General features: G+C 44.1%; 2 protein-coding genes across 2 annotated transcripts; both read left to right on the top strand.

Annotated features, from left to right (window-relative positions):
• Positions 1–315: 315 nt before the first annotated feature.
• Positions 316–15,598, top strand: LOC308326380 (acidic mammalian chitinase-like; the record flags this gene model as incomplete). Its single annotated transcript, XM_080779217.1, has 18 exons — positions 316–340; positions 765–969; positions 1,332–1,388; positions 1,560–1,725; positions 1,821–1,936; positions 2,323–2,446; positions 2,960–3,145; positions 3,800–3,917; positions 5,230–5,304; positions 8,887–9,088; positions 9,425–9,481; positions 9,586–9,736; positions 10,319–10,443; positions 12,292–12,415; positions 13,638–13,823; positions 14,186–14,308; positions 14,958–15,099; positions 15,585–15,598. The coding sequence occupies 18 exons, from the start codon at positions 316–318 to the stop codon at positions 15,596–15,598; spliced, it is 2,196 nt and encodes a 731-aa protein (XP_080635343.1).
• Positions 15,599–20,193: 4,595 nt separating this feature from the next.
• LOC308326372 (acidic mammalian chitinase-like) lies at positions 20,194–25,675 on the top strand (the record flags this gene model as incomplete). Its single annotated transcript, XM_080779206.1, has 10 exons — positions 20,194–20,218; positions 20,647–20,851; positions 21,207–21,272; positions 21,551–21,716; positions 21,812–21,927; positions 22,314–22,437; positions 22,941–23,126; positions 24,118–24,240; positions 25,039–25,180; positions 25,662–25,675. 10 exons carry the CDS (start codon positions 20,194–20,196, stop codon positions 25,673–25,675), a joined length of 1,167 nt encoding a protein of 388 aa, XP_080635332.1.
• Between the last annotated feature and the right edge of the window lie 405 nt (positions 25,676–26,080).

The following is a 26,080-nucleotide window of genomic DNA, read 5'->3' as shown; positions in this document are numbered from 1 at the left end:
AGAAACTTGAATCATCATTTTTCACACATTTTGCACATGAAGCCTTGTAAAAGTGCGTGCGGTGGAATGTATACAAACCTGTATAACCTTCATTTGACTTCTAATTGTCTGCAAATCATATCATTGTTGAATAACACTTATAGTTATCAGCACAATTAACAACGCCAGTGGAAAACAGAAAAGGGCAATTAACTCCTGACCAAACAAATGCTTTATCAGAATAACGAAGCCAGATCAAACATGTTTTACAGATATGGAGAGACATAGAAGGTATATAAGAGGCTTCTGGCCGTCAGTTAGTTGTACAGACGCACCATGGGCAAGCTTCTCATCTGCGTTGGTAAGTCGAGAAATTGCTGTTGAGGAAAAAAAAATTCTGTGCAGAGCAGCAGAGGAAATGAACTGTATCTTTAGATTTACTATGAAACGGATATACTTTTCTGTTCTAAATAGTTGTTTAACAGTATGATTCATATAACTGATGATTATAAGAATAAGTAGAAGGATTCATGTGTCATATATAGATTAATAACCGGAGGATAAATCTTAGTGCTTGTCCTTACTGACCCAACCACCACTCCTTATTTTCCACTTTCTCTGGATCTCTCTCTCTCTCTCTCTCTCTCTCTCTCTCTGCAGGACTGGCTCTCCTGCTGCACGTGCAGCTAGGTAAGACTTGGTCCACTTGGTGTGTTACTCTCAAACGGCAAAAAAAACAAAAACAACAACAAGCCCTTATTTTGTCACTCGTCCCTTAATTGCAGGATCCTCCTACATCATCTCATGTTACTTCACCAACTGGGGACAGTACCGTCACGGTGCTGGGAAGTACATGCCCACCGACATTGACCCGTGTCTCTGTGACATCATCGTCTATGCCTACGCTGGAATAGACAAAAACATGCAGATCACGACCACTGAGTGGAACGATGTGGCGCTCTATACACAGCTCAACGATCTCAAGAAACAGTGAGCACACACACACACACACACACACACATTCTGAAATTCTGATTATATTTTATCATGCGCATGATCACAAAATCTAAGGCTATGTTTTTAGTCTCCCGGTTGACGTGATGTTTCAACCCTCCGGGCTGCTGTTGTGGGAAGATACATGCTTTTATCAAGCCATAAAATGTGCATGTCATTTTTAGATTTGAACCACTTTAACCATTAGTTCATACTTTGGCTGTTCACAAATAGCAGATATACAACCTCGTATAGCGTGTCACTTCTATCTATTCTACATCTATTCTATCCTACATATCAGGCTGACACAAAGGTGTGAGGACTCAAAGTGATTTACATTTTTGTTTTGTTTTGTCCAGGAACGGCGCTCTGAGGACCCTGCTGGCCGTTGGTGGATATACCGTAGGAACTTCTCAGTGAGTATTAAACATGAAACCTCAGATACTGTAAAGGCACTCTTTCTTTGACTCTTTTGGATGAATCTCTCTCTCTCTCTCCCTCTCCCTCTCCCTCTCCCTCTCCCTCTCCCTCTCCCTCTCTCTCTCCCTCTCTCTCCCTCTCTCTCTCTCTCCCTCCCCCTCCCCCAGGTTCACATCCATGGTGTCCAGTCCTGCTAACCGTCAGACCTTCATCGATAGTGTGATCAATGTCCTGGATACCGAAGCCTTTGATGGTCTGGACATCGACTGGGAGTACCCAGGCTCTCGTGGCTCCCCACCTGAGGACAAGGCTCTCTTCACAGTCCTGTGTCAGGTCAGCCTTCTATCACGTTACAAGACATAACCACCATAATGGCACCTTTAAAATGTTGGAAATCTTTCTCTTCACCACATCCCGTCTCTCTGCAGGAGCTGTTGGCTGCCTTCGAGGCTCAAGTTACCGTTTCTCGTCTGATGCTCACCGCTGCCGTCGCTGCCGACAAGGGAGTCATCGACGCTGGATACGAAGTTTCCCAGCTCGGAGCGTCAGTATAGATAACACACAAACATACAAACAAGTATTTGGCTGCATGGGCATTATAGGCTATATGAGTATTTGTGTCTGTTGAGCTCCTACAATTTTCAAATGCTTCCGTCATACAGTCTGGTGCAACGAAAGCTCTGAATATGATGTGACGCCTCCTTCCCCGCTGATACGATTCGTCTTTACAGTCGCTCAGAATCAGAAATGACAATTTAATAAATAGCATCCTTTAAGCAGTTTCCCCAGACAGTGTGCGGTCGGTGTGGGACCTTACAAAAAAATGATATCATAGATTTCGGAACAATTGGACCTTCCTGGTTGTCCTATGCACTTTCACTAATATTTTCTTCAAATCCCCCTGACTCCTGCACATCCTTTCATCACCAGTATCCTGGACTACTTCCATGTGATGACCTACGACTTCCACGGCCCCTGGGCGCACGTTACTGGAGAGAACAGTCCTGTGTGGCAGGGCCCAGCTGACAAGGGTGCCATGATCTACTTCAACGTGGTGAGTGTGGAGGTTCCTCCACATTCAAAATGTGAACACAGTGAACCCCATTCGTTTCTAGAACAGACCCGGACCGCGACAGACCGCTTTGAAGCCACGTTTTCGGCGAAATTACATCCGATGGCGGCGGGCATCTTCAGAGCAGAATCCCGAGAAACATACCGAATTTCATAATTAACCTCGTCGCCATGAAACCGCAGGTTTATAACTTTATATCAAAATGGACCGGCATAAGCCAAGCACATACCTCTTTAACCTCTATACCTCGCCCAGGTTGCTTGCTATAGGCAACCTTCAGTGTCCCTCCAGGCACAAGGCGTAATGCGTGCGCACTAGTGTTGCGCGGGTCAGTGTTTTTTATGACACGCAGGTCCCGCATTATTAATTATTAATTTGACTCACCTGTCCGTCGCAGACATAGCCTACAGTAGAGTTATGCCAACAACAGGACTGGGGAAAATAAATGTGTGCTGAAAGGCTGTGCTGTATATTGTTTCCTTGTCCATATTATAGAACTACGCTATGAACTACTGGAAGAACCAGGGCGCCCCAGCTGAGAAGCTGCTGGTTGGTTTCGCCACCTACGGTAACACCTTCAAACTGGCTTCCTCTTCCAACACCGGTATCGGTGCTCCAAGCACTGGACCTGGACCTGCAGGTCAATTCACCGCCACGCCTGGAACCTGGGCCTACTATGAGGTATTTAACTCACCCTGGAACCTGGGCCTACTATGAGGTATTTAACTCACCCTGGAACCTGGGTCTACTATGAGGTATTTAACTCACCCTGGAACCTGGGCCTACTATGAGGTATTTAACTCACCCTGGAACCTGGGCCTACTATGAGGTATTTAACTCACCCTGGAACCTGGGCCTACTATGAGGTATTTAACTCACCCTGGAACCTGGGCCTACTCTGAGGTATTTAACTCACCCTGGAACCTGGGCCTACTATGAGGTATTTAACTCACCCTGGAACCTGGGCCTACTATGAGGTATTTAACTCACCCTGGAACCTGGGCCTACTCTGAGGTATTTAACTCACCCTGGAACCTGGGCCTACTATGAGGTATTTAACTCACCCTGGAACCTGGGCCTACTAGTTTTTTTTACTGTACATTTATATTTTATATTTGCTATTTCCGTTAAATATCAGATCTTTTGGTAGAAGGCAAAAGGTGACGTGCATTCACCAAAACAAACTGCACATAAATAGACTTGTACAGCCATGTCAGAGGCAGAGATTGTACACGTCTCCAGTGCAACAACAAGCTTTTGCGTTCTATATAGAAACTAATACGTACAGTATAGATTTCACATTTGTTTCTAATGGCTTGTCTCTGCTTCATTCAGATCTGCCACTTCCTGAACCAGCAAGGAGTCACAGACGTCTGGGATGTCGCCCAGCAGGTGCCTTACGCCTACAACAGCCAGACCTGGGTTGGATTCGACAACGTTGTCAGCTATCAGGGCAAGGTGCATAGCAGCATTTCACATAATTGCTCAGATTTGTAGACACTACTAGTTACTTAGTTACTACTAAGTACTGTATTCGGCTGCATATGTCCGGGATCAGGGAATGTGTATTTCTTTGGTGGCGTCTCTCGGCCAATCAGAGCGTAAGTTTGCAGCTTGCTGCGTATGTCGGTGGCCCCTCGAACCGATTGGTTTGGGGCCGTGTGTTGGTGGCGTCACTCGGCCAATCAGGGATTGGGTGATGACGTAACTATGTATGTTTATCTAAAAACATGTGTGACATGTGTCGATGACGTAACAGATTTAAGTTATTCAAGGTTCAAGGTTCAAGGTTATCTTTATTTGTCTCCCTTGGGAGAAATTTGTCTTGGAGACAGAGTCACAGCTGCATACAAATAACAGACATGTTCACATACGAAAAGAAAAAACACCATGAAACACCCACATACACAAAACAGAGATATTGCACACATTCCCTTGATAAAGTGCAACTATAGTCATTAAAGTGCATTCGTCAATCCCTGATTGAGCATTTTAGTTGACAGGGGAACAAAAGAGTGTTTGAATCTATTATATACACATCGTGGAGTTCTATACCTCCTACCGGATGGCATTAGCTCGTACTCTCGGTACAGTACATGCAAGGGGTCAGATACAATATTCCGAGCCTGTCTCACCACTGCTTGTTCAAAGATGGCCTGGGGTGTGATGGGTGGGGTGGACATGCCCATGATCTTCCCAGCCATGTTTGCTAGCCTATTTACTTGAGACTTGTATTTCACAGTTAGTTTGCCAAACCAGCTGGATATACCATATCTTAGGATTGACTCTATACTAGCTCTGTAAAAGGTCAACATGATATTTCTACTGACTCCAAAAAGTCTAAGTCTTCTGAGAAAGTGTAGACGTTGGTGTATCTTAGAACACAGTGTTGTAACATGCGTGTGCCAGCTCAGGTCCTCATCGATCTGTACTCCCAGGTATTTATATGAGGGGACCTGTTTGATGTTATGGTCATGGACACGAATCATACTGTGGTCTCCTATGGACCTGGGGTCTACTATGACCTCCTCTGTTTTGTTTACATTTATTTTCAGATGGTGTAGATCACACCACTCTATAAACTTGTCTACTCCCTCTGTATGGCTGAGGATGTTATTATCACTCTTGAGCAGACTAAGTAACACAGTGTCATCGGAGAACTTGATAATAAATTGATTTGGATGTGAGCTGACACAGTCGTCCGTATACAAGGTAAACAGAAAAGAGGAACTGACTGTTCCTTGAGGCACCCCTGTACTACTCAGTGTCTCCTCTGAGAGCACTGAGAAAATACCCTCTGATCAACGCCCTCAAGAAGGGCCTGGGAACCGGAGCTTCTGGTAATATGACGCACTCACGCACCCACGCATGCACGCACGCAATACAAACTTCAGATTGATCATGGGGAAAGGTAGCAGAGAGGGGCAGTTTAGTGACAAGAACACACACCCTCAAAACTGTTTAGAGATTGCTACCATACCGTGAGAGTCAGGATTGCTAAATTGGAGTAAAAGACATTCCTGGACCCAGGAAACGGTGCAGCAGAGGGCAAGCAGCATCAAAGCTTGGCTATAGAACCAGGCAGGTTCTATAGCCAAGCTTTGATGCTGCTTGCCCTCTCTGCCTGTTTCTGATGTGAAAGCACAAGTACTTGACCTCTGGCTATGCTCCTACACAAGTCTGATTATTCAGATAATGGATAACAGTCTACAGTATAGTGGGTTATTGGGTTAATTCAGCGGTGACAATACTACGTAGGCCTATTTCTAGTACAGAGTTCCATCTCTTGAGACATAATCCTCTTCTTCCTCCTCGTGTCATGCAGGCTGCAGTGCTTAGAGCTGGCTGAGATGGTCCAAGACCACGACGCAGGCCCATGTGCGTGGTGGGAAGGACCTGCTCCGTAACAGTTCTGTCTACTGATCACTGATGGAAATACTACTGTACAATTCAAAACACCTGTCCAAGTTATTACTGGGATCCGATTGTTTTTACTTCCGTTACTTTCTTCAGTTCTTGATAATAATAATAATAAACGTGTAAGAAAACAAGAAATGAAGATCACTTATTAACACTTAATTTGCTAAGTAAGTATGTATACGTCATTTGTCAGCCGATCGCCGTTTGCGGATGACTTATCTATACGCAAATATAACTTTTTTTATTGAATACTTTAGTTCATCTTTCTATGCGCCCGGACAATATATAAAGTAGCCCCGATCACATCTTCAAAGATCCGGGTAGGTGATCCTGTCGTGGCAATAATCACGTTAAACAACACCCTCTCGTGTAATATTGCTTAAGTCTTAAACAGGCCAGACACAATGTACTCTGAGGTTATCAGTAAGTCTTAAACAGTCCAGAAACGATGTACTCTGAGGTTATCAATAATTCTACCACAGGTCGTTTCGAGGAAGCAATCTGATTGGTTGAAACAGCCTTCTAGCCGGTGGTTAAACCAGCACTGTTCACCACCTAATCAAAACAAAGAATTCAGCTGCTCTGTTCTCCCAGAGCGCTAGCAAACTCGGTGGCTAGGCTAGCTAGTTCATTGGGACATTTATGGTCGTAGTGACTACATCTGTCAAAGAAAATATATTCTTTCAGTGATTTTCTTTGTTTTAAGGTTAACTGGTAGAATTGCAATATTACACGAGAGGGCGTGGGTTAACGTGATTATTGCCACGACAGGGATGCGGTCAGGAACGAGACGGAGTCGAGTTCCGCAAGCATCACTGAAGTTTAAGTCTTAAACAGGCCAGACACAATGTACTCTGAGGCATCTCCATCTAGGAGGCCTGTTCCATTACTATGAATGAACCAGCAGGGAACATTTACTCCATTCCTATAGTCCTTCTGCCAGCCTCTGTGGACTAGAGTTCTCATCGGGTGATGAGATGAGAACTCTAGCACACACACGCACACACCACCACCTGTGCCCCTGCGTGACTGTACCGCCCGTTGAGAAACGTTACTTCTAGAAGTTCAACCTTTTTTAGGTGTTAAAGGTGTGCCCCAGGGGTCAACTTTAGGACCCCTTCTGTTTTCTATTTATTTATGTGAACAATCTGCCATCAATTTTTAGACACAGTTTTTCCCAGCTTTATGCCGATAATAAGGTCATCTACACATAACTCCTTCAACTGTGTTGAAGGAATAAAAGTTAAAGGACTGACCTCATGCTTCCTTCTATGCATGAGGAGTCCAAGCTGCTTCTTTTCACCTGAGTATCCCCGGCCATTTATTCAAAGGCCACGCCCCCATTCACAATCACCTGTATCCACTACACCTGCCTCCTCTCACCACAGCCAATCCCTGGTCAATCACCACAGTATAAATACACCTGCGATCTCTCAACCAAGTTGTTTGTTCTGCTCCACGACAGACCAAGTATGGGTTTTGAGTACAGCTGCACTTGTAGATTGGCTATTTTCGCTATTCTTCAAATTTGCCATCCTCCTCCACCCCAACCTCCACCGTGCGTGTGTGCGTGTGCGTGTGTGCGTGTGTGCGTGTGTGCGTGTGTGTGCGCGCGTGCGTGTGCGTACATGCGTGCATGTGTGTGTTGCTTATCTTTTCTTATCATCCAGATAAAAAGAACATGAAACAAAAGATTGACTACATTTGTGTTAATGTGCATCAGTAGCCTTTCCATGTCTACTTTAGTCCAATGTATAGTTATTCTCCACTGTAAGACAGGACAGACACTTTACTGTTCCTTTGGTTAGTATTGAATTTGGTAAACATTCCTTTTCTTTTAAAGCCCGGCTACAGACTGGAATACTTTACCAGCTAACATTAGATCCATCTCAACATTCCCAGTTTTTAAAAGTGTTACTTTAAAGTTGTATGTTCTTGCTATCGGTAAATATGCCATTATATCACCATGTTTATTTCGTTATTTCATTATTTTATTTTGTATTACTATTATCAGTATTTTATTTTTGCACTCACTGTATAGGACGTAGCGTTTTCATAATGTGTTCTATGATTTGATTAAATGCCGTAATGTGGTCTGCAATGTTTAGTGTTTTGTCTCGTCCATGTATGTTGTATGTCATTTGTTTTGTTTTATTGTTTACAATCATGATTGTGACATGTATCTGTGTTGGGAGCCCCTCGAAAACGAGATAGTACATCTCAAGGGGTATTTTTTCCTAATCAAGAAACTTGAATCATCATTTTTCACACATTTTGCACATGAAGCCTTGTAAAAGTGCGTGCGGTGGAATGTGTACAAACCTGTATAACCTTCATTTGACTTCTAATTGTCTGCAAATCATATCATTGTTGAATAACACTTGAAAGTTATCGGCACAATTAACAACGCCAGTGGAAAACAGAAAAGGGCAATTAACTCCTGACCAAACAAATGATTTATCAGAATAACGAAGCCAGATCAAACATGTTTTACAGATATGGAGAGACATAGAAGGTATATAAGAGGCTTCTGGCCGTCAGTTAGTTGTACAGACGCACCATGGGCAAGCTTCTCATCTGCGTTGGTAAGCTGAGAAATTGCTGTTGAGGAAAACATTTTTCTGTGCAGAGCAGCAGAGGAAATGAAATCTTTAGATTTACCATGAAACGGATATACTTTTCTTTTCTAAATAGTTGTTTAACAGTATGATTCATATAACTGATGATTATAATAATTTGTAGAAGGATTTATGTGTCATATATAGATTAATAACCGGAGGATAAATCTTAGTGCTTGTCCTTACTGACCCAACCACCACTCCTTATTTTCCACTTTCTCTGGATCTCTCTCTCTCTCTCTCTCTCTCTCTCTCTGCAGGACTGGCTCTCCTGCTGCACGTGCAGCTAGGTAAGACTTGGTCCACTTGGTGTGTTACTCTCAAACGGCAAAAAAACTAAAACAACAACAAGCCCTTATTTTGTCACTCGTCCCTTAATTGCAGGATCCTCCTACATCCTCTCATGTTACTTCACCAACTGGGGACAGTACAGTCCCGGTGCTGGGAAGTACATGGTCACCGACATCGACCCGTGTCTCTGTGACCATATAGTCTATGCCTTCGCTGGAATAGACAACAACAGGATCACGACCACTGAGTGGAACGATTATGAACTCTATATGCATCTCCGGGCTCTCAAGAAGCAGTGAGCACACACACACACACACACATTCTGAAACATATTTTTTATCATGCACATGATCACAAAGTCTAAGGCTGCAGCCTCCTCTGAGCTGCAGCCTCCTGGCTGCTGTTGTGGGAAGATACATGCTTTTATCAAGCCATAAAATGTGCATGTCATTTTTAGATTTGAACCACTTTAACCATTAGTTCATCCTTTGGCTGTTCAAAAATGGCAGATATACAACCTCGTATAGCGTGTCACTTCTATCTATTCTACATCTATTCTATCCTACATATCAGGCTGACACAAAGGTGTGAGGACTCAAAGTGATTTACATTTTTGTTTTGTTTTGTCCAGGAACGGCGCTCTGAAGACCCTGCTGGCCGTTGGTGGATATACCGTAGGAACTTTGCCGTGAGTATTAAACATGAAACCTCAGATACTGTAAAGCCACTCTTTCTTTGACTCTTTTGGATGAATCTCTCTCTCCCTCCCCCTCTCCCTCTCCCTCCCCCCAGGTTCACATCCATGGTGTCCAGTCCTTATAACCGTTGGATCTTCATCGAAAGCGTGGTCCTGTTCCTGCGTAATCAAGGCTTTGACGGTCTGGACATCGACTGGGAGTACCCAAAGGGTGTGGACAAGGCTCTCTTCACCGTCCTGTGTCAGGTCAGCCGTCTATCATGTTACAAGACATAACCACCTTAAAACACTTTTAGTGCCGGAAGTGCATCAAAATAGGAGCTCTGGGGTGCCGGAGTTGTCTGATCGCTTTTACTCTGAAAGCCATGAACCGGAAACACTTTCCTAAAAATTTTAATTTTTTTACGATATATGATCCAAAAAGCGTTCATATTTTGCGGAAGAGACGGATGAGGAGCAGAAATGAAGCGCCAGCATATCGATCCATTCAACACCACGGAGAGCGCCCTGGATTAGGAGATACGAGTCATTCTTTCCGCCGCGCTAACATGGGAGTCAATGACAAGCTAATAATTGCACAGAGCGTTAGCATACGGCAAGCGAAAAGCGAAATGCCAAAAGATAAAATAGGAAGAATTCTGAATATTCTTATCTCGCCCTGTATCTTTGAGGGTGCTCTAGGACGGCCACAGACGTCCAAGGCACCTCTCGGTTAGAATCCTTATGACGGCCTGAGGCGTCCTATGTAAAAATTGTGTTTTAATGGCACCTTAAAATGTTGGGAATTTGTGGAAATCTTTCTCTTCACCACCTCCTGTCTCTCTGCAGGAGCTGTTGGCTGCCTTCAAGCTTGAAGGTCAGCGGACCAACCGTCCTCGTCTGATGCTCACCGCTGCCGTCTCTGCCGACAAGGGAGTGATCGACGCTGGATACGAAGTTTCCCAGCTCGGAGCGTCAGTATAGATAACACACAAACATACAAACAAGTATTTGGCTGCATGGGCATTATAGGCTATATGAGTATTTGTGTCTGTTGAGCTCCTACAATTTTCAAATGCTTCCGTCATACAGTCTGGTGCAACGAAAGCTCTGAATATGATGCGACGCCTCCTTCCCCGCTGATACGATTCGTTTTTACAGTCGCTCAGAATCAGAAATGAATCTTCACTGAAATGACAATTTAATAAATAATAATAATAATAATAATAAAACTTTATTTGTATAGCACCTTTCATGACATGAAATGCAGCTCAAAGTGCTTTACAGAGAAATGGAGGATAAAAGCAAGGCAACAACATTAAAAACAAGCAGTAATGCAATACAGTGAGGACATGAATAACAAAAATAAAAAATAAAAGATCAATTAAAAGCAATGTTGTAGAAGTGGGTCTTGAGCTGAGCTTTAAAAATGTCTACAGAGGCTGCCTGACGAAGGTACAGTGGGAGCTTGTTCCATGCCGACGGCCCGTAGAAGCAAAAAGCTGCTTCCCCGTATTTTTTAGTTGCCATTTTTTTTGGCAAAGCGAGCAGGCCAGCAGTGGAAGACCTTAGGGGGCGGTTTGGGACATATTTAGGCAGGCAGTCATGTAGGTAGGAAGGTGCGAGACCATTGAGAGCTTTATAGACAAGTAAAATAATTTTAAAATCAATCCTAAAAACAACCGGAAGCCAGTGCAGTGATGCCAAAACTGGAGTAATATGTTCTCTCATCTTAGTTCTAGTTAAAACTCTGGCTGCTGCATTTTGGACAAGTTGTATTCTGTCAGTTGTTTTCTTAGGCAGTCCTGAAAAAAGTGCATTGCAGTAGTCAAGCCGAGAAAAAACAAAGGCGTGGATTAGCGTTTTTGCATCGTCCAAGGACAAATAGGCTCTGATTCGTGCAATATTTCTAAGGTGAAAAAAGGCAATCTTGGTAACATGATTAATGTGTGAATTGAAATTCAATTCAGAATCAATAATAACCCCCAGGTTCTTTACTTTACTGTTACTTTCTACAGTCAGGTTACCAAGTCTGCTTATTATTGATTCTTTCTGCTCACTAGAACCGATTATGAGAACTTCTGTCTTATCCTCGTTTAGCTTGAGAAAGTTCTCACTCATCCAACATTTGATGCTAGACAGACAGGTCAACAGCGGGTCTAAAGCACAGGGATCATCTGGAGCCACAGAAAGATAAAGTTGGGTATCATCAGCATAGAAATGAAAATTGACTCCGTGATTGGTAATGAGTTCGCCCAATGGCAGTATGTACAAAGAGAAAAGCAGAGGGCCAAGAATCGAGCCCTGTGGAATACCAGAGCTGATGTCGTGTTTGTCTGAGTCAAACTCGGCTAGATTGACAAAGTAACTTCTGTTTGATACGAAGGAGGAAAACCAGGACAGGGCCGTACCAGACAGGCCTATCCAGTGCTCCAGACGCTGTATTAAAATTGAATGATCAATCGTGTCAAATGCAGCCGTTAGATCTAGGAGTAGGAGAACAGATACATGTTTCTTGTCAGCAGACACCCTAAGATCATTAATTACTTTTACAAGTGCTGTTTCTGTGCTGTGACCTTTCCTAAAGCCAGATTGGAATTTGTTGTGCACATTATTGTTCTGTAGATGTATGTTGGCAATAGCATCCTTTAAGCAGTTTCCCCAGACAGTGTGCGGTCGGTGCGGGACCTTAAAAAAAGAAAGAAAAAAAAGAAAATGATATCATAGATTTCAGAACAATTGGACCTTCCTGGTTGTCCTATGCACTTTCACTAATATTTTCTTCAAATCCCCCTGACTCCTGTACATCCTTTCATCACCAGTATCCTGGACTACTTCCATGTGATGACCTACGGCTTCCACACCCCCTCGGAGCTCGTTACTGGAGAGAACAGTCCTGTGTGGCAGGGCCCAGCTGACAAGGGTGCCATGATCTACTTCAACGTGGTGAGTGTGGAGGTTCCTCCACATTCAAAACACAGTGAACCCCATTGGCTTCTAGTACAGACCCGGACCGCGACAGACCGCTTTGAAGCCACATTTTCGGCGAAATTAAATCCGATGGCGGCGGGCATCTTCAGAGCAGAATCCCGAGAAACATACCGAATTTCATAATTAACCTCGTCGCCATTAAACCGCAGGTTTATAACTTTATATCAAAATGGACCGGCAGAAGCCAAGCACATACCTCTTTAACCTCTATACCTCGCCCAGGTTGCTATAGAGCGCCGCAGTCCCCGCCCCCTTTCAGAAAGCGAGTGGCCCAGGAAGTGAAAGCCCCATGCATTCTGCCATCGACACTTTTAATATAATTTATTTAAAGACGGTTACGCCGCGGACAAAGCCAATTCGGATCGTGACGAATCATGACAATGAACACAATATTTTGGGCCGATCAAATAATTTATAAGACGAAAAATAAAACAAATAGTGTTGTCTCCTGACTTTCTTTTCTTCTTTCTAATGATTTGATCGTCCCAAAATATTGTGTTCATTGTCATGATTCGTCACGATCCGAATTGGCTTTGTCCACGGCGTAACCGTCTTTAAATAAATTATATTAAAAGTGCCGATGGCAGAATGCATGGGGCTTTCACTTCCTGGGCCACTCGCTTTTCTGAAAGGGGGCGGGGACTGCGGCGCTCTATTGGCAACCTTCAGTGTCCCTCCAGGCACAAGGCGAAATGCGCGTTTTTTTATGACACGCAGGTCCTACATGAATTAATAATTTGACTCACCCGTCCGTCGCAGACATAGCCTACAGTAGAGTTATGCCAACAACAGGACTGGAGACACAGACGCTGAAAGAAAACGCCACTAAAGACCTGAGAAAAACTATTTGAAAATGTTTGGTGTTAACGTTGTCAAACCCCTCACTTATTAGCCTATACAATCCACACACATGCACGCACGCAAGCGCACGCACACACACACACACACAGTGTGTCACACACACGCACACACTCGCGGGGGTGCTGAAGGAAAGGGATAGGTGCTGCTGGTGGTTATAAAAGATTTCACTCGCTCTGGAGTGTCGGTCAGATACCGTCAGAACACAAGGATGGAAGATGGTAGTAGACGACTCACCACTGTGTTCAAGGACAGCACGGGGAAAATAAATGTGTGCTGAAAGGCTGTGCTGTATATTGTTTCCATGTCCATATTATAGAACTACGCTATGAACTACTGGAAGAACCAGGGCGCCCCAGCTGAGAAGCTGCTGGTTGGTTTCGCCACCTACGGTAACACCTTCAAACTGGCTTCCTCTTCCAACACCGGTATCGGTGCTCCAAGCACTGGACCTGGACCTGCAGGTCAATTCACTGCCACGCCTGGAACCTGGGCCTACTATGAGGTATTTTACTCACCCTGGAACCTGGGCCTACTATGAGGTATTTAACTCACCTGTCGCCAATTGCCTCTTTTGACATCTATTTTAATATCAATTGATTACGGTGATCAACTGTGTCCAGTATCTCCTCATAACTCTCCGGTAGCGGTCAGCTAAATATCAGATGTTTTGGTGGAAATGTAGGCAAAAGGTGACGTGCATTCACCAAAACAAACTGCACATAAATAGACTTGTACAGCCATGTCAGAGGCAGAGATTGTACACGTCTCCAGTGCAACAACAAGCTTTTGCGTTCTATATAGAAACTAATACGTACAGTATAGATTTCACATTTGTTTCTAATGGCTTGTCTCTGCTTCATTCAGATCTGCCACTTCCTGAACCAGCAAGGAGTCACAGACGTCTGGGATGTCGCCCAGCAGGTGCCTTACGCCTACAACAGCCAGACCTGGGTTGGATTCGACAACGTTGTCAGCTATCAGGGCAAGGTGCATAGCAGCATTTCACATAATCGCTCAGATTTGTAGACACTACTAGTTACTAGCGCGAGCAGAGCGGCGCAAGTACTGTATTCGGCTGCGTATGTCCGGGATCAGGGAATGTGTATTTCTTTGGTGGCGTCTCTCGGCCAATCGGAGCGTAAGTTTGCAGCTTGCTGCGTATGTCGGTGGCCCCTCGAACCAATTGGTTTGGGACCGTGTGTTGGTGGCGTCGTTCGGCCAATCAGGGGTGATGACGTAACTATGTATGTTTATCTAAAAACATGTGTGACATGTGTGGATGACGTAACAGATTTAAGTTATTTATGAGGGAGGAAGTTGACAAGCGTCGGATATAAGTTGCGTGCTCTGCTCGCGCACAAGTAGGCCAAGTAGTTCCTGCTTTTGTCATTTATTTTAACACACTGGTACAGGTTGGCTGGTACACTGTTACAGGTACAGGTTAACTGGTTACTGTTAACTGGTACAGGTTGGCTGGTACACTGTTATAGGTACAGGTTAACTGGTTACTGTTAACTGGTACAGGTTGGCTGATACACTGTTACAGGTACAGGTTAACTGGTTACTGTTAACTGGTACAGGTTGGCTGGTACACTGTTACAGGTACAGGTTAACTGCTTACTGTTAACTGGTACAGGTTGGCTGGCTGAAGAGGAGTGGTTTTGGTGGAGCCATGGTCTGGACTCTTGACATGGACGACTTCAGTGGCAATTTCTGTGGCCAGGGAAAATACCCTCTGATCAACGCCCTCAAGAAGGGCCTGGGAACCGGAGCTTCTGGTAATATGACGCACACACGCGTGCACGCACGCACGCACGCAATACAAACTTCAGATTGATCATGGGGAAAGGTAGCAGAGAGGGGCAGTTTAGTGACAAGAACACACACCCTCAAAACTGTTTAGAGATTGCTACCATACCGTGAGAGTCAGGATTGCTAAATTGGAGTAAAAGACATTCCTGGACCCAGGAAACGGTGCAGCAGAGGGCAAGCAGCATCAAAGCTTGGCTATAGAACCAGGCAGGTTCTATAGCCAAGCTTTGATGCTGCTTGCCCTCTTTGTCTGTTTCTGATGTGAAAGCACAAGTACTTGACCTCTGGCTATGCTCCTACACAAGTCTGATTATTCAGATAATGGATAACACTCTACAGTATAGTGGGTTATTGGGTTAATTCAGCGGTGACAATACTACGTAGGCCTATTTCTAGTACAGAGTTCCATCTCTTGAGACATAATCCTCTTCTTCCTCCTCGTGTCATGCAGGCTGCAGTGCTTAGAGCTGGCTGAGATGGTCCAAGACCACGACGCAGGCCCATGTGCGTGGTGGGAAGGACCTGCTCCGTAACAGTTCTGTCTACTGATCACTGATGGAAATAAAACTGTACAATTCAAAACACCTGTCCAAGTTATTACTGGGATCCGATTGTTTTTACTTCCGTTACTTTCTTCAGTTCTTCATAATAATAATAAACAAGAAATGAAGATCACTTATTAAAACACTTAATTTGCTAAGTAAGTATCTATACGTCATTTGTCAGCCGATCGCCGTTTGCGGATGACGTATCTATACGCAAATATAACTTTTTTTATTGAATACTTTAGTTCATCTTTGTTTGCGCCCGGACAATATATAAAGTAGCCCCAATCGCATCTTCAAAGATCCGGGGAGGTGATCCGCAGCTGCGCGACATGAGACTAATTACTTGGAGCGACAGAGAGAGAGAGGAGCGTGTATGTGTACATGTGTGCGTGTGTATGTCAATTTTACAAAGGTGCAGGCAATCAGAAATCAGCAGAGAGTGAGCAATGTTTGCGCTACTCTATGCCGAATTGAAGTGGACTCAGACCCAGACTTTTTTTCCCTCCCTGGAAATAAAAACGTCTGGGTTTCCGAGGCTACATTTCACCCAACACCACAACACTCCATTCCCCCCAGCTCCCCTCCTGTTTCTACATGGTTTCTCCCGAGGAGGAGGATGGGGGGGGGGGGGTCTGTCTCTCTCGTTCTCGGAAAAGTATTCAGTGATGCTTGCGGAACTCGACTTTGTCTCGTTCCTGACCGCATCCCTGTCGTGGCAATGATCACGTTAAACAACACCCTCTCGTGTAATATTGCTTAAGTCTTAAACAGGCCAGAAACGATGTACTCTGAGGTTATCAATAATTCTACCACAGGTCGTTTCGAGGAAGCAATCTGATTGGTTGAAACAGCCTTCTAGCCGGTGGTTAAACCAGCACTGTTCACCACCTAATCAAAACAAAGAATTCAGCTGCTCTGTTCTCCCAGAGCGCTAGCAAACTCGGTGGCTAGGCTAGCTAGTTCATTAATAATAATAATAATAATAATAATAAAACTTTATTTGTATAGCACCTTTCATGACATGAAATGCAGCTCAAAGTGCTTTACAGAGAAATGGAGGATAAAAGAAAAGCAAGGCAACAACATTAAAAACAAGCAGTAATGCAATACAGTGAGGACATGAATAACAAAAATAAAAGATCAATTAAAAGCAATGTTGTAGAAGTGGGTCTTGAGCTGAGCTTTAAAAATGTCTACAGAGGCTGCCTGACGAAGGTACAGTGGGAGCTTGTTCCATGCCGACGGCCCGTAGAAGCAAAAAGCTGCTTCCCCGTATTTTTTAGTTGCCATTTCTTTTGGCAAAGCGAGCAGGCCAGCAGTGGAAGGCCTTAGGGGGCGGTTTGGGACATATTTAGGCAGGCAGTCATGTAGGTAGGAAGGTGCGAGACCATTGAGAGCTTTATAGACAAGTAAAATAATTTTAAAATCAATCCTAAAATGTCATTGGGACATTTGTGGTCGTAGTGACTACATCTGTCATTAAAAAAATATATTCTTTCAGCGATTTTCTTTGTTTTAAGGGTAACTGGTAGAATTGCAATATTACACTCGAGGGTGTGGGTTAACGTGATTATTGCCACTTCAGTGATGCTTGCGGAATATTGCTTAAGTCTTAAACAGGCCAGACACAATGTACTCTGAGGCATCTCCATCTAGGAGGCCTGTTCCATTACTATGAATGAACCAGCAGGGAACATTTACTCCATTCCTATAGTCCTTCTGCCAGCCTCTGTGGACTAGAGTTCTCATCGGGTGATGAGATGAGAACTCTAGCGCACACGCACACGCACACACCACCACCTGTGCCCCTGCGTGACTGTACCGCCCGTTGAGAAACGTTACTTCTAGAAGTTCAACCTTTTTTAGGTGTTAAAGGTGTGCCCCAGGGGTCAACTTTAGGACCCCTTCTGTTTTCTATTTATTTATTTATTTATTATTTATGTGAACAATCTGCCATCAATTTTTAGACACAGTTTTTCCCAGCTTTATGCCGATAATAAGGTCATCTACACATAACTCCTTCAACTGTGTTGAAGGAATAAAAGTTAAAGGACTGACCTCATGCTTCCTTCTATGCATGAGGAGTCCAAGCTGCTTCTTTTCACCTGCGTATCCCCGGCCATTTATTCAAAGGCCACGCCCCCATTCACAATCACCTGTATCCACTACACCTGCCTCCTCTCACCACAGCCAATCCCTGGTCAATCACCACAGTATAAATACACCTGCGATCTCTCAACCAAGTTGTTTGTTCTGCTCCACGACAGACCAAGCATGGGTTTTGAGTACAGCTGCACTTGTTTTTACTTGCGCAAGCAGAGCGTGCAAGTAATCATTTTGCTTGGTCTCTTCAAAGTGAAGCCAAGTTTTTTTCAACCGTAAGTCTTTGCCTGCTTTGCTGGGACCAGTTACAACATTACGTCATCGCTGAGAACTGGGACCGTATGTAACTGGTCCTAGTTCTCAGCGATGACGTAATGTTGTAACTGGTCCCAGCAAACCAGGCACAGACTTACGGTTGAAAAAAACTTGGCTTCACTTTTTGGAACCAAGTAACCACAGTATACTGCTAATCAAATTACAACTATATACTCTGTATGTAGTTGTAATGTGATTTGTAATTTGTAAATCTGTGCCTGGTCTGCTGGGACCAGACTACACAGATGACCATATCTCTTACGTCATCACTGAGAGCTAGTCATACATATACACACCATGTACTCTGGTCCCAGTTCTCAACGATGACGTAATGTTGTAACTGGTCCCAGCAAACCAGGCACAGACTTACGGTTGGAAAAAACTTGGCTTCACTTTTTGGAACCAAGTAACCACAGTATACTGCTAATCAAATTACAACTACATACTCTGTATGTAGTTGTAATGTGATTTGTAATTTGTAAATCTGTGCCTGGTCTGCTGGGACCAGACTACACAGATGACCATATATCTTACGTCATCACTGAGAGCTAGTCATACATATACACACCGTGTACTCTGGTCCCAGCTCTCAACGATGACGTAATGTGGTATCTGGTGGGACCAGATTACACAGCTGACCATTTCTCTTACGTCATCACTGAGATACAAATCCAACTACAGATTTCAGAAGTATTTTAGATCATGTATATTTCAACAAATTTGAAAGTATTATTACAGAAATTGAAGTTAGAGACACATATTACTCTGATCATGATTTAGTATTAATATCACTATAGTACAAAATGAAATACATTTAAAACAATTGACAATTTACAATAAGTAATAAAATAATTATACTGTATAATATATTTTAATTCAGTTTATATACCTTTTCTTTTTCATCACATATCAATGATTCATTTTTCTGTAAAAAAGTAGTTAGGTAGCAAATAGTTACACGTAATGATTATACATTTCAAACGTTCCTTCACAGAGATACTGAGATGTGATAGTTTCCAGCGGTCGAAAGTACTTTCGCGCTCTGCTTGCGCACTAGTAGGCCATTTATGGCCTACTAGTGTGCAACAAGCAAGTATGCACTCGGCAGAGTGCAGTTCTAGTTGATTGGCTATTTTCGCTATTCTTCAAATTTGCCATCCTCCACCGTGCGTGCGTGCGTGTGCGTGTGTGTGTGTGTGTGTGTGTGTGTGTGTGTGTGTGTGTGTGTGTGTGTGTGTGTGTGTGTGTGTGTGTGTGTGTGTGCGTACATGCGTGCATGTGTGTGTTGCTTATCTTTTCTTATCATCCAGATAAAAAGAACATGAAACAAAAGATTGACTACATTTGTGTTAATGTGCATCAGTAGCCTTTCCATGTCTACTTTAGTCCAATGTATAGTTATTCTCCACTGTAAGACAGGACAGACACTTTACTGTTCCTTTGGTTGGTATTGAATTTGGTAAACATTCCTTTTCTTTTAAAGCCCGGCTACAGACTGGAATACTTTACCAGCTAACATTAGATCCATCTCAACATTCCCAGTTTTTAAAAGTGTTACTTTAAAGTTGTATGTTCTTGCTATCGGTAAATATGCCATTATATCACCATGTTTATTTCGTTATTTCATTATTTTATTTTGTATTACTATTATCAATATTTTATTTTTGCACTCACTGTATAGGACGTAGCGTTTTCATAATGTGTTCTATGATTTGATTAAATGCCGTAATGTGGTCTGCAATGTTTAGTGTTTTGTCTCGTCCATGTATGTTGTATGTCATTTGTTTTGTTTTATTGTAAACTTACATGTACAATAATTAGCCTTGTAAAAGTGCGTGCGGTGGAATGTATACAAACCTGTATAACCTTCATTTGACTTCTAATTGTCTGCAAATCATATCATTGTTGAATAACACTTATAGTTATCGGCACAATTAACAACGCCAGTGGAAAACAGGAAAGGGCAATTAACTCCTGACCAAACAAATGATTTATCAGAATAACGAAGCCAGATCAAACATGTTTTACAGATATGGAGAGACATAGAAGGTATATAAGAGGCTTCTGGCCGTCAGTTAGTTGTACAGACGCACCATGGGCAAGCTTCTCATCTGCGTTGGTAAGTCGAGAAATTGCTGTTGAGGAAAACATTTTTCTGTGCAGAGCAGCAGAGGAAATGAACTGTATCTTTAGATTTACCATGAATCGGATATACTTTTCTGTTCTAAATAGTTGTTTAACAGTATGATTCATATAACTGATGATTATAAGAATAAGTAGAAGGATGTATGTGTCATATATAGATTAATAACCGGAGGATAAATCTTAGTGCTTGTCCTTACTGACCCAACCACCACTCCTTATTTTCCACTTTCTCTGGATCTCTCTCTCTCTCTCTCTCTCTCTCTCTCTCTCTGCAGCACTGGCTCTCCTGCTGCACGTGCAGCTAGGTAAGACTTGGTCTACTTGGTGTGTTACTCTCAAACGGCAAAAAACCCCCAAAAACAACAACAAGCCCTTATTTTGTCACTCGTCCCTTAATTGCAGGATCCTCCTACATCATCTCATGTTACTTCACCAACTGGGGACAGTACCGTCACGGTGCTGGGAAGTACATGCCCACCGACATTGACCCGTGTCTCTGTGACATCATCGTCTATGCCTACGCTGGAATAGACAAAAACATGCAGATCACGACCACTGAGTGGAACGATGAGGCGCTCTATAAACAGCTCAACGATCTCAAGTTACAGTGAGCACACACACACACACACACATTCTGAAATTCTGATTATATTTTATCATGCGCATGATCACAAAATCTAAGGCTATGTTTTTAGTCTCCCGTTGACGTGATGTTTCAACCCTCCGGGCTGCTGTTGTGGGAAGATACATGCTTTTATCAAGCCATAAAATGTGCATGTCATTTTTAGATTTGAACCACTTTAACCATTAGTTCATACTTTGGCTGTTCACAAATAGCAGATATACAACCTCGTATAGCGTGTCACTTCTATCTATTCTACATCTATTCTATCCTACATATCAGGCTGACACAAAGGTGTGAGGACTCAAAGTGATTTACATTTTTGTTTTGTTTTGTCCAGGACATCTCCCTGGACAGCCCTGAGGACCCTGCTGTCCGTTGGTGGATGGAACGTAGGAACTTCTCAGTGAGTATTAAACATGAAACCTCAGATACTGTAAAGGCACTCTTTCTTTGACTCTTTTGGATGAATCTCTCTCTCTCCCTCTCCCTCTCTCCCTCTCCCTCTCCCTCTCTCCCTCTCTCTCTCTCTCTCTCTCTCTCTCTCTCTCTCCCTCTCCCTCTCTCTCTCTCTCTCTCTCCCTCTCCCTCTCCCTCTCCCTCTCCCTCTCCCTCTCCCTCTCCCTCTCCCTCTCTCTCTCTCTCTCTCTCTCTCTCTTTCCCTCCCCCTCCCCCTCCCCCCAGGTTCACATCCATGGTGTCCAGTCCTGCTAACCGTCAGATCTTCATCAATAGCGTGATCAACACAGTGGCTGAGCACTCCTTTGACGGTCTGGACATCGACTGGGAGTACCCAGGCTCTCGTGGCTCCCCACCTGAGGACAAGGCTCTCTTCACAGTCCTGTGTCAGGTCAGCCTTCTATCACGTTACAAGACATAACCACCATAATGGCACCTTTAAAATGTTGGAAATCTTTCTCTTCACCACATCCCGTCTCTCTGCAGGAGCTGTTGGCTGCCTTCGAGGCTCCAAATACCGTTCCTCGTCTGATGCTCACCGCTGCCGTCGCTGCCGACAAGGGAGTCATCGACGCTGGATACGAAGTTTCCCAGCTCGGAGCGTCAGTATAGATAACACACAAACATACAAACAAGTATTTGGCTGCATGGGCATTATAGGCTATATGAGTATTTGTGTCTGTTGAGCTCCTACAATTTTCAAATGCTTCCGTCATACAGTCTGGTGCAACGAAAGCTCTGAATATGATGTGACGCCTCCTTCCCCGCTGATACGATTCGTCTTTACAGTCGCTCAGAATCAGAAATGACAATTTAATAAATAGCATCCTTTAAGCAGTTTCCCCAGACAGTGTGCGGTCGGTGTGGGACCTTACAAAAAAATGATATCATAGATTTCGGAACAATTGGACCTTCCTGGTTGTCCTATGCACTTTCACTAATATTTTCTTCAAATCCCCCTGACTCCTGCACATCCTTTCATCACCAGTATCCTGGACTACTTCCATGTGATGACCTACGACTTCCACGGCCCCTGGGCGCACGTTACTGGAGAGAACAGTCCTGTGTGGCAGGGCCCAGCTGACAAGGGTGCCATGATCTACTTCAACGTGGTGAGTGTGGAGGTTCCTCCACATTCAAAATGTGAACACAGTGAACCCCATTGGTTTCTACAGACCCGGACTGCTACAGACCGCTTTGAAGCCACGTTTTCGGCGAAATTAAATCCGATGGCGGCGGGCATCTTCAGAACAGAATCCCGAGAAACATACCGAATTTCATAATTAACCTCGTCGCCATTAAAATGCAGGTTTATAACTTTATATCAAAATGGACCGGCAGAAGCCAAGCACATACCTCTTTAACCTCTATACCTCGCCCAGGTTGCTATAGGCAACCTTCAGTGTCCCTCCAGGCACAAGGCGTAATGCGTGCGCACTAGTGTTGCGCGGGTCTGTGTTTTTCATGACCCTCAGGTCCTGCATTAATTATTAATTTGACTCACCCGTCCGTCGCAGACTTAGCCTACAGTAGAGTTATGCCAACAACAGGACGTGGGAAAATAAATTTGTGCTGAAAGGCTGTGCTGTATATTGTTTCCTTGTCCATATTATAGAACTACGCTATGAACTACTGGAAGAACCAGGGCGCCCCAGCTGAGAAGCTGCTGGTTGGTTTCGCCACCTACGGTAACACCTTCAAACTGGCTTCCTCTTCCAACACCGGTATCGGTGCTCCAAGCACTGGACCTGGACCTGCAGGTCAATTCACCGCCACGCCTGGAACCTGGGCCTACTATGAGGTATTTAACTCACCCTGGAACCTGGGCCTACTATGAGGTATTTAACTCACCCTGGAACCTGGGCCTACTATGAGGTATTTAACTCACCCTGGAACCTGGGCCTACTATGAGGTATTTAACTCACCCTGGAACCTGGGCCTACTATGAGGTATTTAACTCACCCTGGAACCTGGGCCTACTATGAGGTATTTAACTCACCCTGGAACCTGGGTCTACTATGAGGTATTTAACTCACCCTGGAACCTGGGCCTACTATGAGGTATTTAACTCACCCTGGAACCTGGGCCTACTATGAGGTATTTAACTCACCCTGGAACCTGGGCCTACTATGAGGTATTTAACTCACCCTGGAACCTGGGCCTACTATGAGGTATTTAACTCACCCTGGAACCTGGGCCTACTATGAGGTATTTAACTCACCCTGGAACCTGGGCCTACTATGAGGTATTTAACTCACCCTGGAACCTGGGTCTACTATGAGGTATTTAACTCACCCTGGAACCTGGGCCTACTATGAGGTATTTAACTCACCCTGGAACCTGGGCCTACTATGAGGTATTTAACTCACCCTGGAACCTGGGCCTACTATGAGGTATTTAACTCACCCTGGAACCTGGGCCTACTATGAGGTATTTAACTCACCCTGGAACCTGGGCCTACTATGAGGTATTTAACTCACCTGTCGACAATTGCGCCTTTTGACGTCTATTTTAATATCAATTGATTACGGTGATCAACTGTGTCCAGTATGCCCTCATAACACTCCGGTAGCGGTCAGCTAAATATCAGATGTTTTGGTGGAAATGTAGGCAAAAGGTGACGTGCATTCACCAAAACAAACTGCACATAAATAGACTTGTACAGCCATGTCAGAGGCAGAGATTGTACACGTCTCCAGTGCAACAACAAGGTTTTGCGTTCTATATAGAAACTAATACGTACAGTATAGATTTCACATTTGTTTCTAATGGCTTGTCTCTGCTTCATTCAGATCTGCCACTTCCTGAACCAGCAAGGAGTCACAGACGTCTGGGATGTCGCCCAGCAGGTGCCTTACGCCTACAACAGCCAGACCTGGGTTGGATTCGACAACGTTGTCAGCTATCAGGGCAAGGTGCATAGCAGCATTTCACATAATCGCTCAGATTTGTAGACACTACTAGTTACTTGCGCGAGCAGAGCGGCGCAAGTACTGTATTCGGCTGCGTATGTCCGGGATCAGAGAATGTGTATTTCTTTGGTGGCGTCTCTCGGCCAATCAGAGCGTAAGTTTGCAGCTTGCTGCGTATGTCGGTGGCCCCTCGAACCGATTGGTTTGGGGCCGTGTGTCAGGGATTGGGTGATGACGTAACTATGTATGTTTATCTAAAAACATGTGTGACATGTGTCGATGACGTAACAGATTTAAGTTATTTATGAGGGAGGAAGTTGACAAGCGTCAGATATAAGTTGCGTGCTCTGCTCGTGCACAAGTAGGCCATTCATGGCCAACTTGTGTGCGAAGCGCAAGGTGGCAGCTCGATAAGAGTGCATTTCTAGTTCCTGCTTTTGTCATTTATTTTAACGCACTGGTACAGGTTGGCTGGTACACTGTTACAGGTACAGGTTAACTGGTTACTGTTAACTGGTACAGGTTGGCTGGTACACTGTTACAGGTACAGGTTAACTGGTTACTGTTAACTGGTACAGGTTGGCTGGTACACTGTTACAGGTACAGGTTAACTGGTTACTGTTAACTGGTACAGGTTGGCTGGTACACTGATACAGGTACAGGTTAACTTTTACTGTTAACTGGTACAGGTTGGCTGGTACACTGTTACAGGTACAGGTTAACTGGTTACTGTTAACTGGTACAGGTTGGCTGGTACACTGTTACAGGTACAGGTTAACTGGTTACTGTTAACTGGTACAGGTTGGCTGGCTGAAGAGGAGTGGTTTTGGTGGAGCCATGGTCTGGACTCTTGACATGGACGACTTCAGTGGCAATTTCTGTGGCCAGGGAAAATACCCTCTGATCAACGCCCTCAAGAAGGGCCTGGGAACCGGAGCTTCTGGTAATATGACGCACGCACGCGTGCACGCACGCACGCAATACAAACTTCAGATTGATCATGGGGAAAGGTAGCAGAGAGGGGCAGTTTAGTGACAAGAACACACACCCTCAAAACTGTTTAGAGATTGCTACCATACCGTGAGAGTCAGGATTGCTAAATTGGAGTAAAAGACATTCCTGGACCCAGGAAACGGTGCAGCAGAGGGCAAGCAGCATCAAAGCTTGGCTATAGAACCAGGCAGGTTCTATAGCCAAGCTTTGATGCTGCTTGCCCTCTCTGCCTGTTTCTGATGTGAAAGCACAAGTACTTGACCTCTGGCTATGCTCCTACACAAGTCTGATTATTCAGATAATGGATAACAGTCTACAGTATAGTGGGTTATTGGGTTAATTCAGCGGTGACAATACTACGTAGGCCTATTTCTAGTACAGAGTTCCATCTCTTGAGACATAATCCTCTTCTTCCTCCTCGTGTCATGCAGGCTGCAGTGCTTAGAGCTGGCTGAGATGGTCCAAGACCACGACGCAGGCCCATGTGCGTGGTGGGAAGGACCTGCTCCGTAACAGTTCTGTCTACTGATCACTGATGGAAATACTACTGTACAATTCAAAACACCTGTCCAAGTTATTACTGGGATCCGATTGTTTTTACTTCCGTTACTTTCTTCAGTTCTTGATAATAATAATAAACATGTAAGAAAACAAGAAATGAAGATCACTTATTAAAACACTTAATTTGCTAAGTAAGTATCTATACGTCATTTGTCAGCCGATCGCCGTTTGCGGATGACGTATCTATACGCAAATATAACTTTTTTTATTGAATACTTTAGTTCATCTTTGTTTGCGCCCGGACAATATATAAAGTAGCCCCGATCGCATCTTCAAAGATCCGGGGAGG

The sequence above is a fragment of the Protomyctophum bolini genome (assembly GCF_963924005.1).
Source record: "Protomyctophum bolini genome assembly, chromosome: 2".
NCBI lineage: Eukaryota > Metazoa > Chordata > Actinopteri > Myctophiformes > Myctophidae > Protomyctophum > Protomyctophum bolini.
The sequence above is the reverse complement of the archived record's forward strand: the minus strand, read 5'-3'. Positions and strand labels throughout refer to the sequence as shown.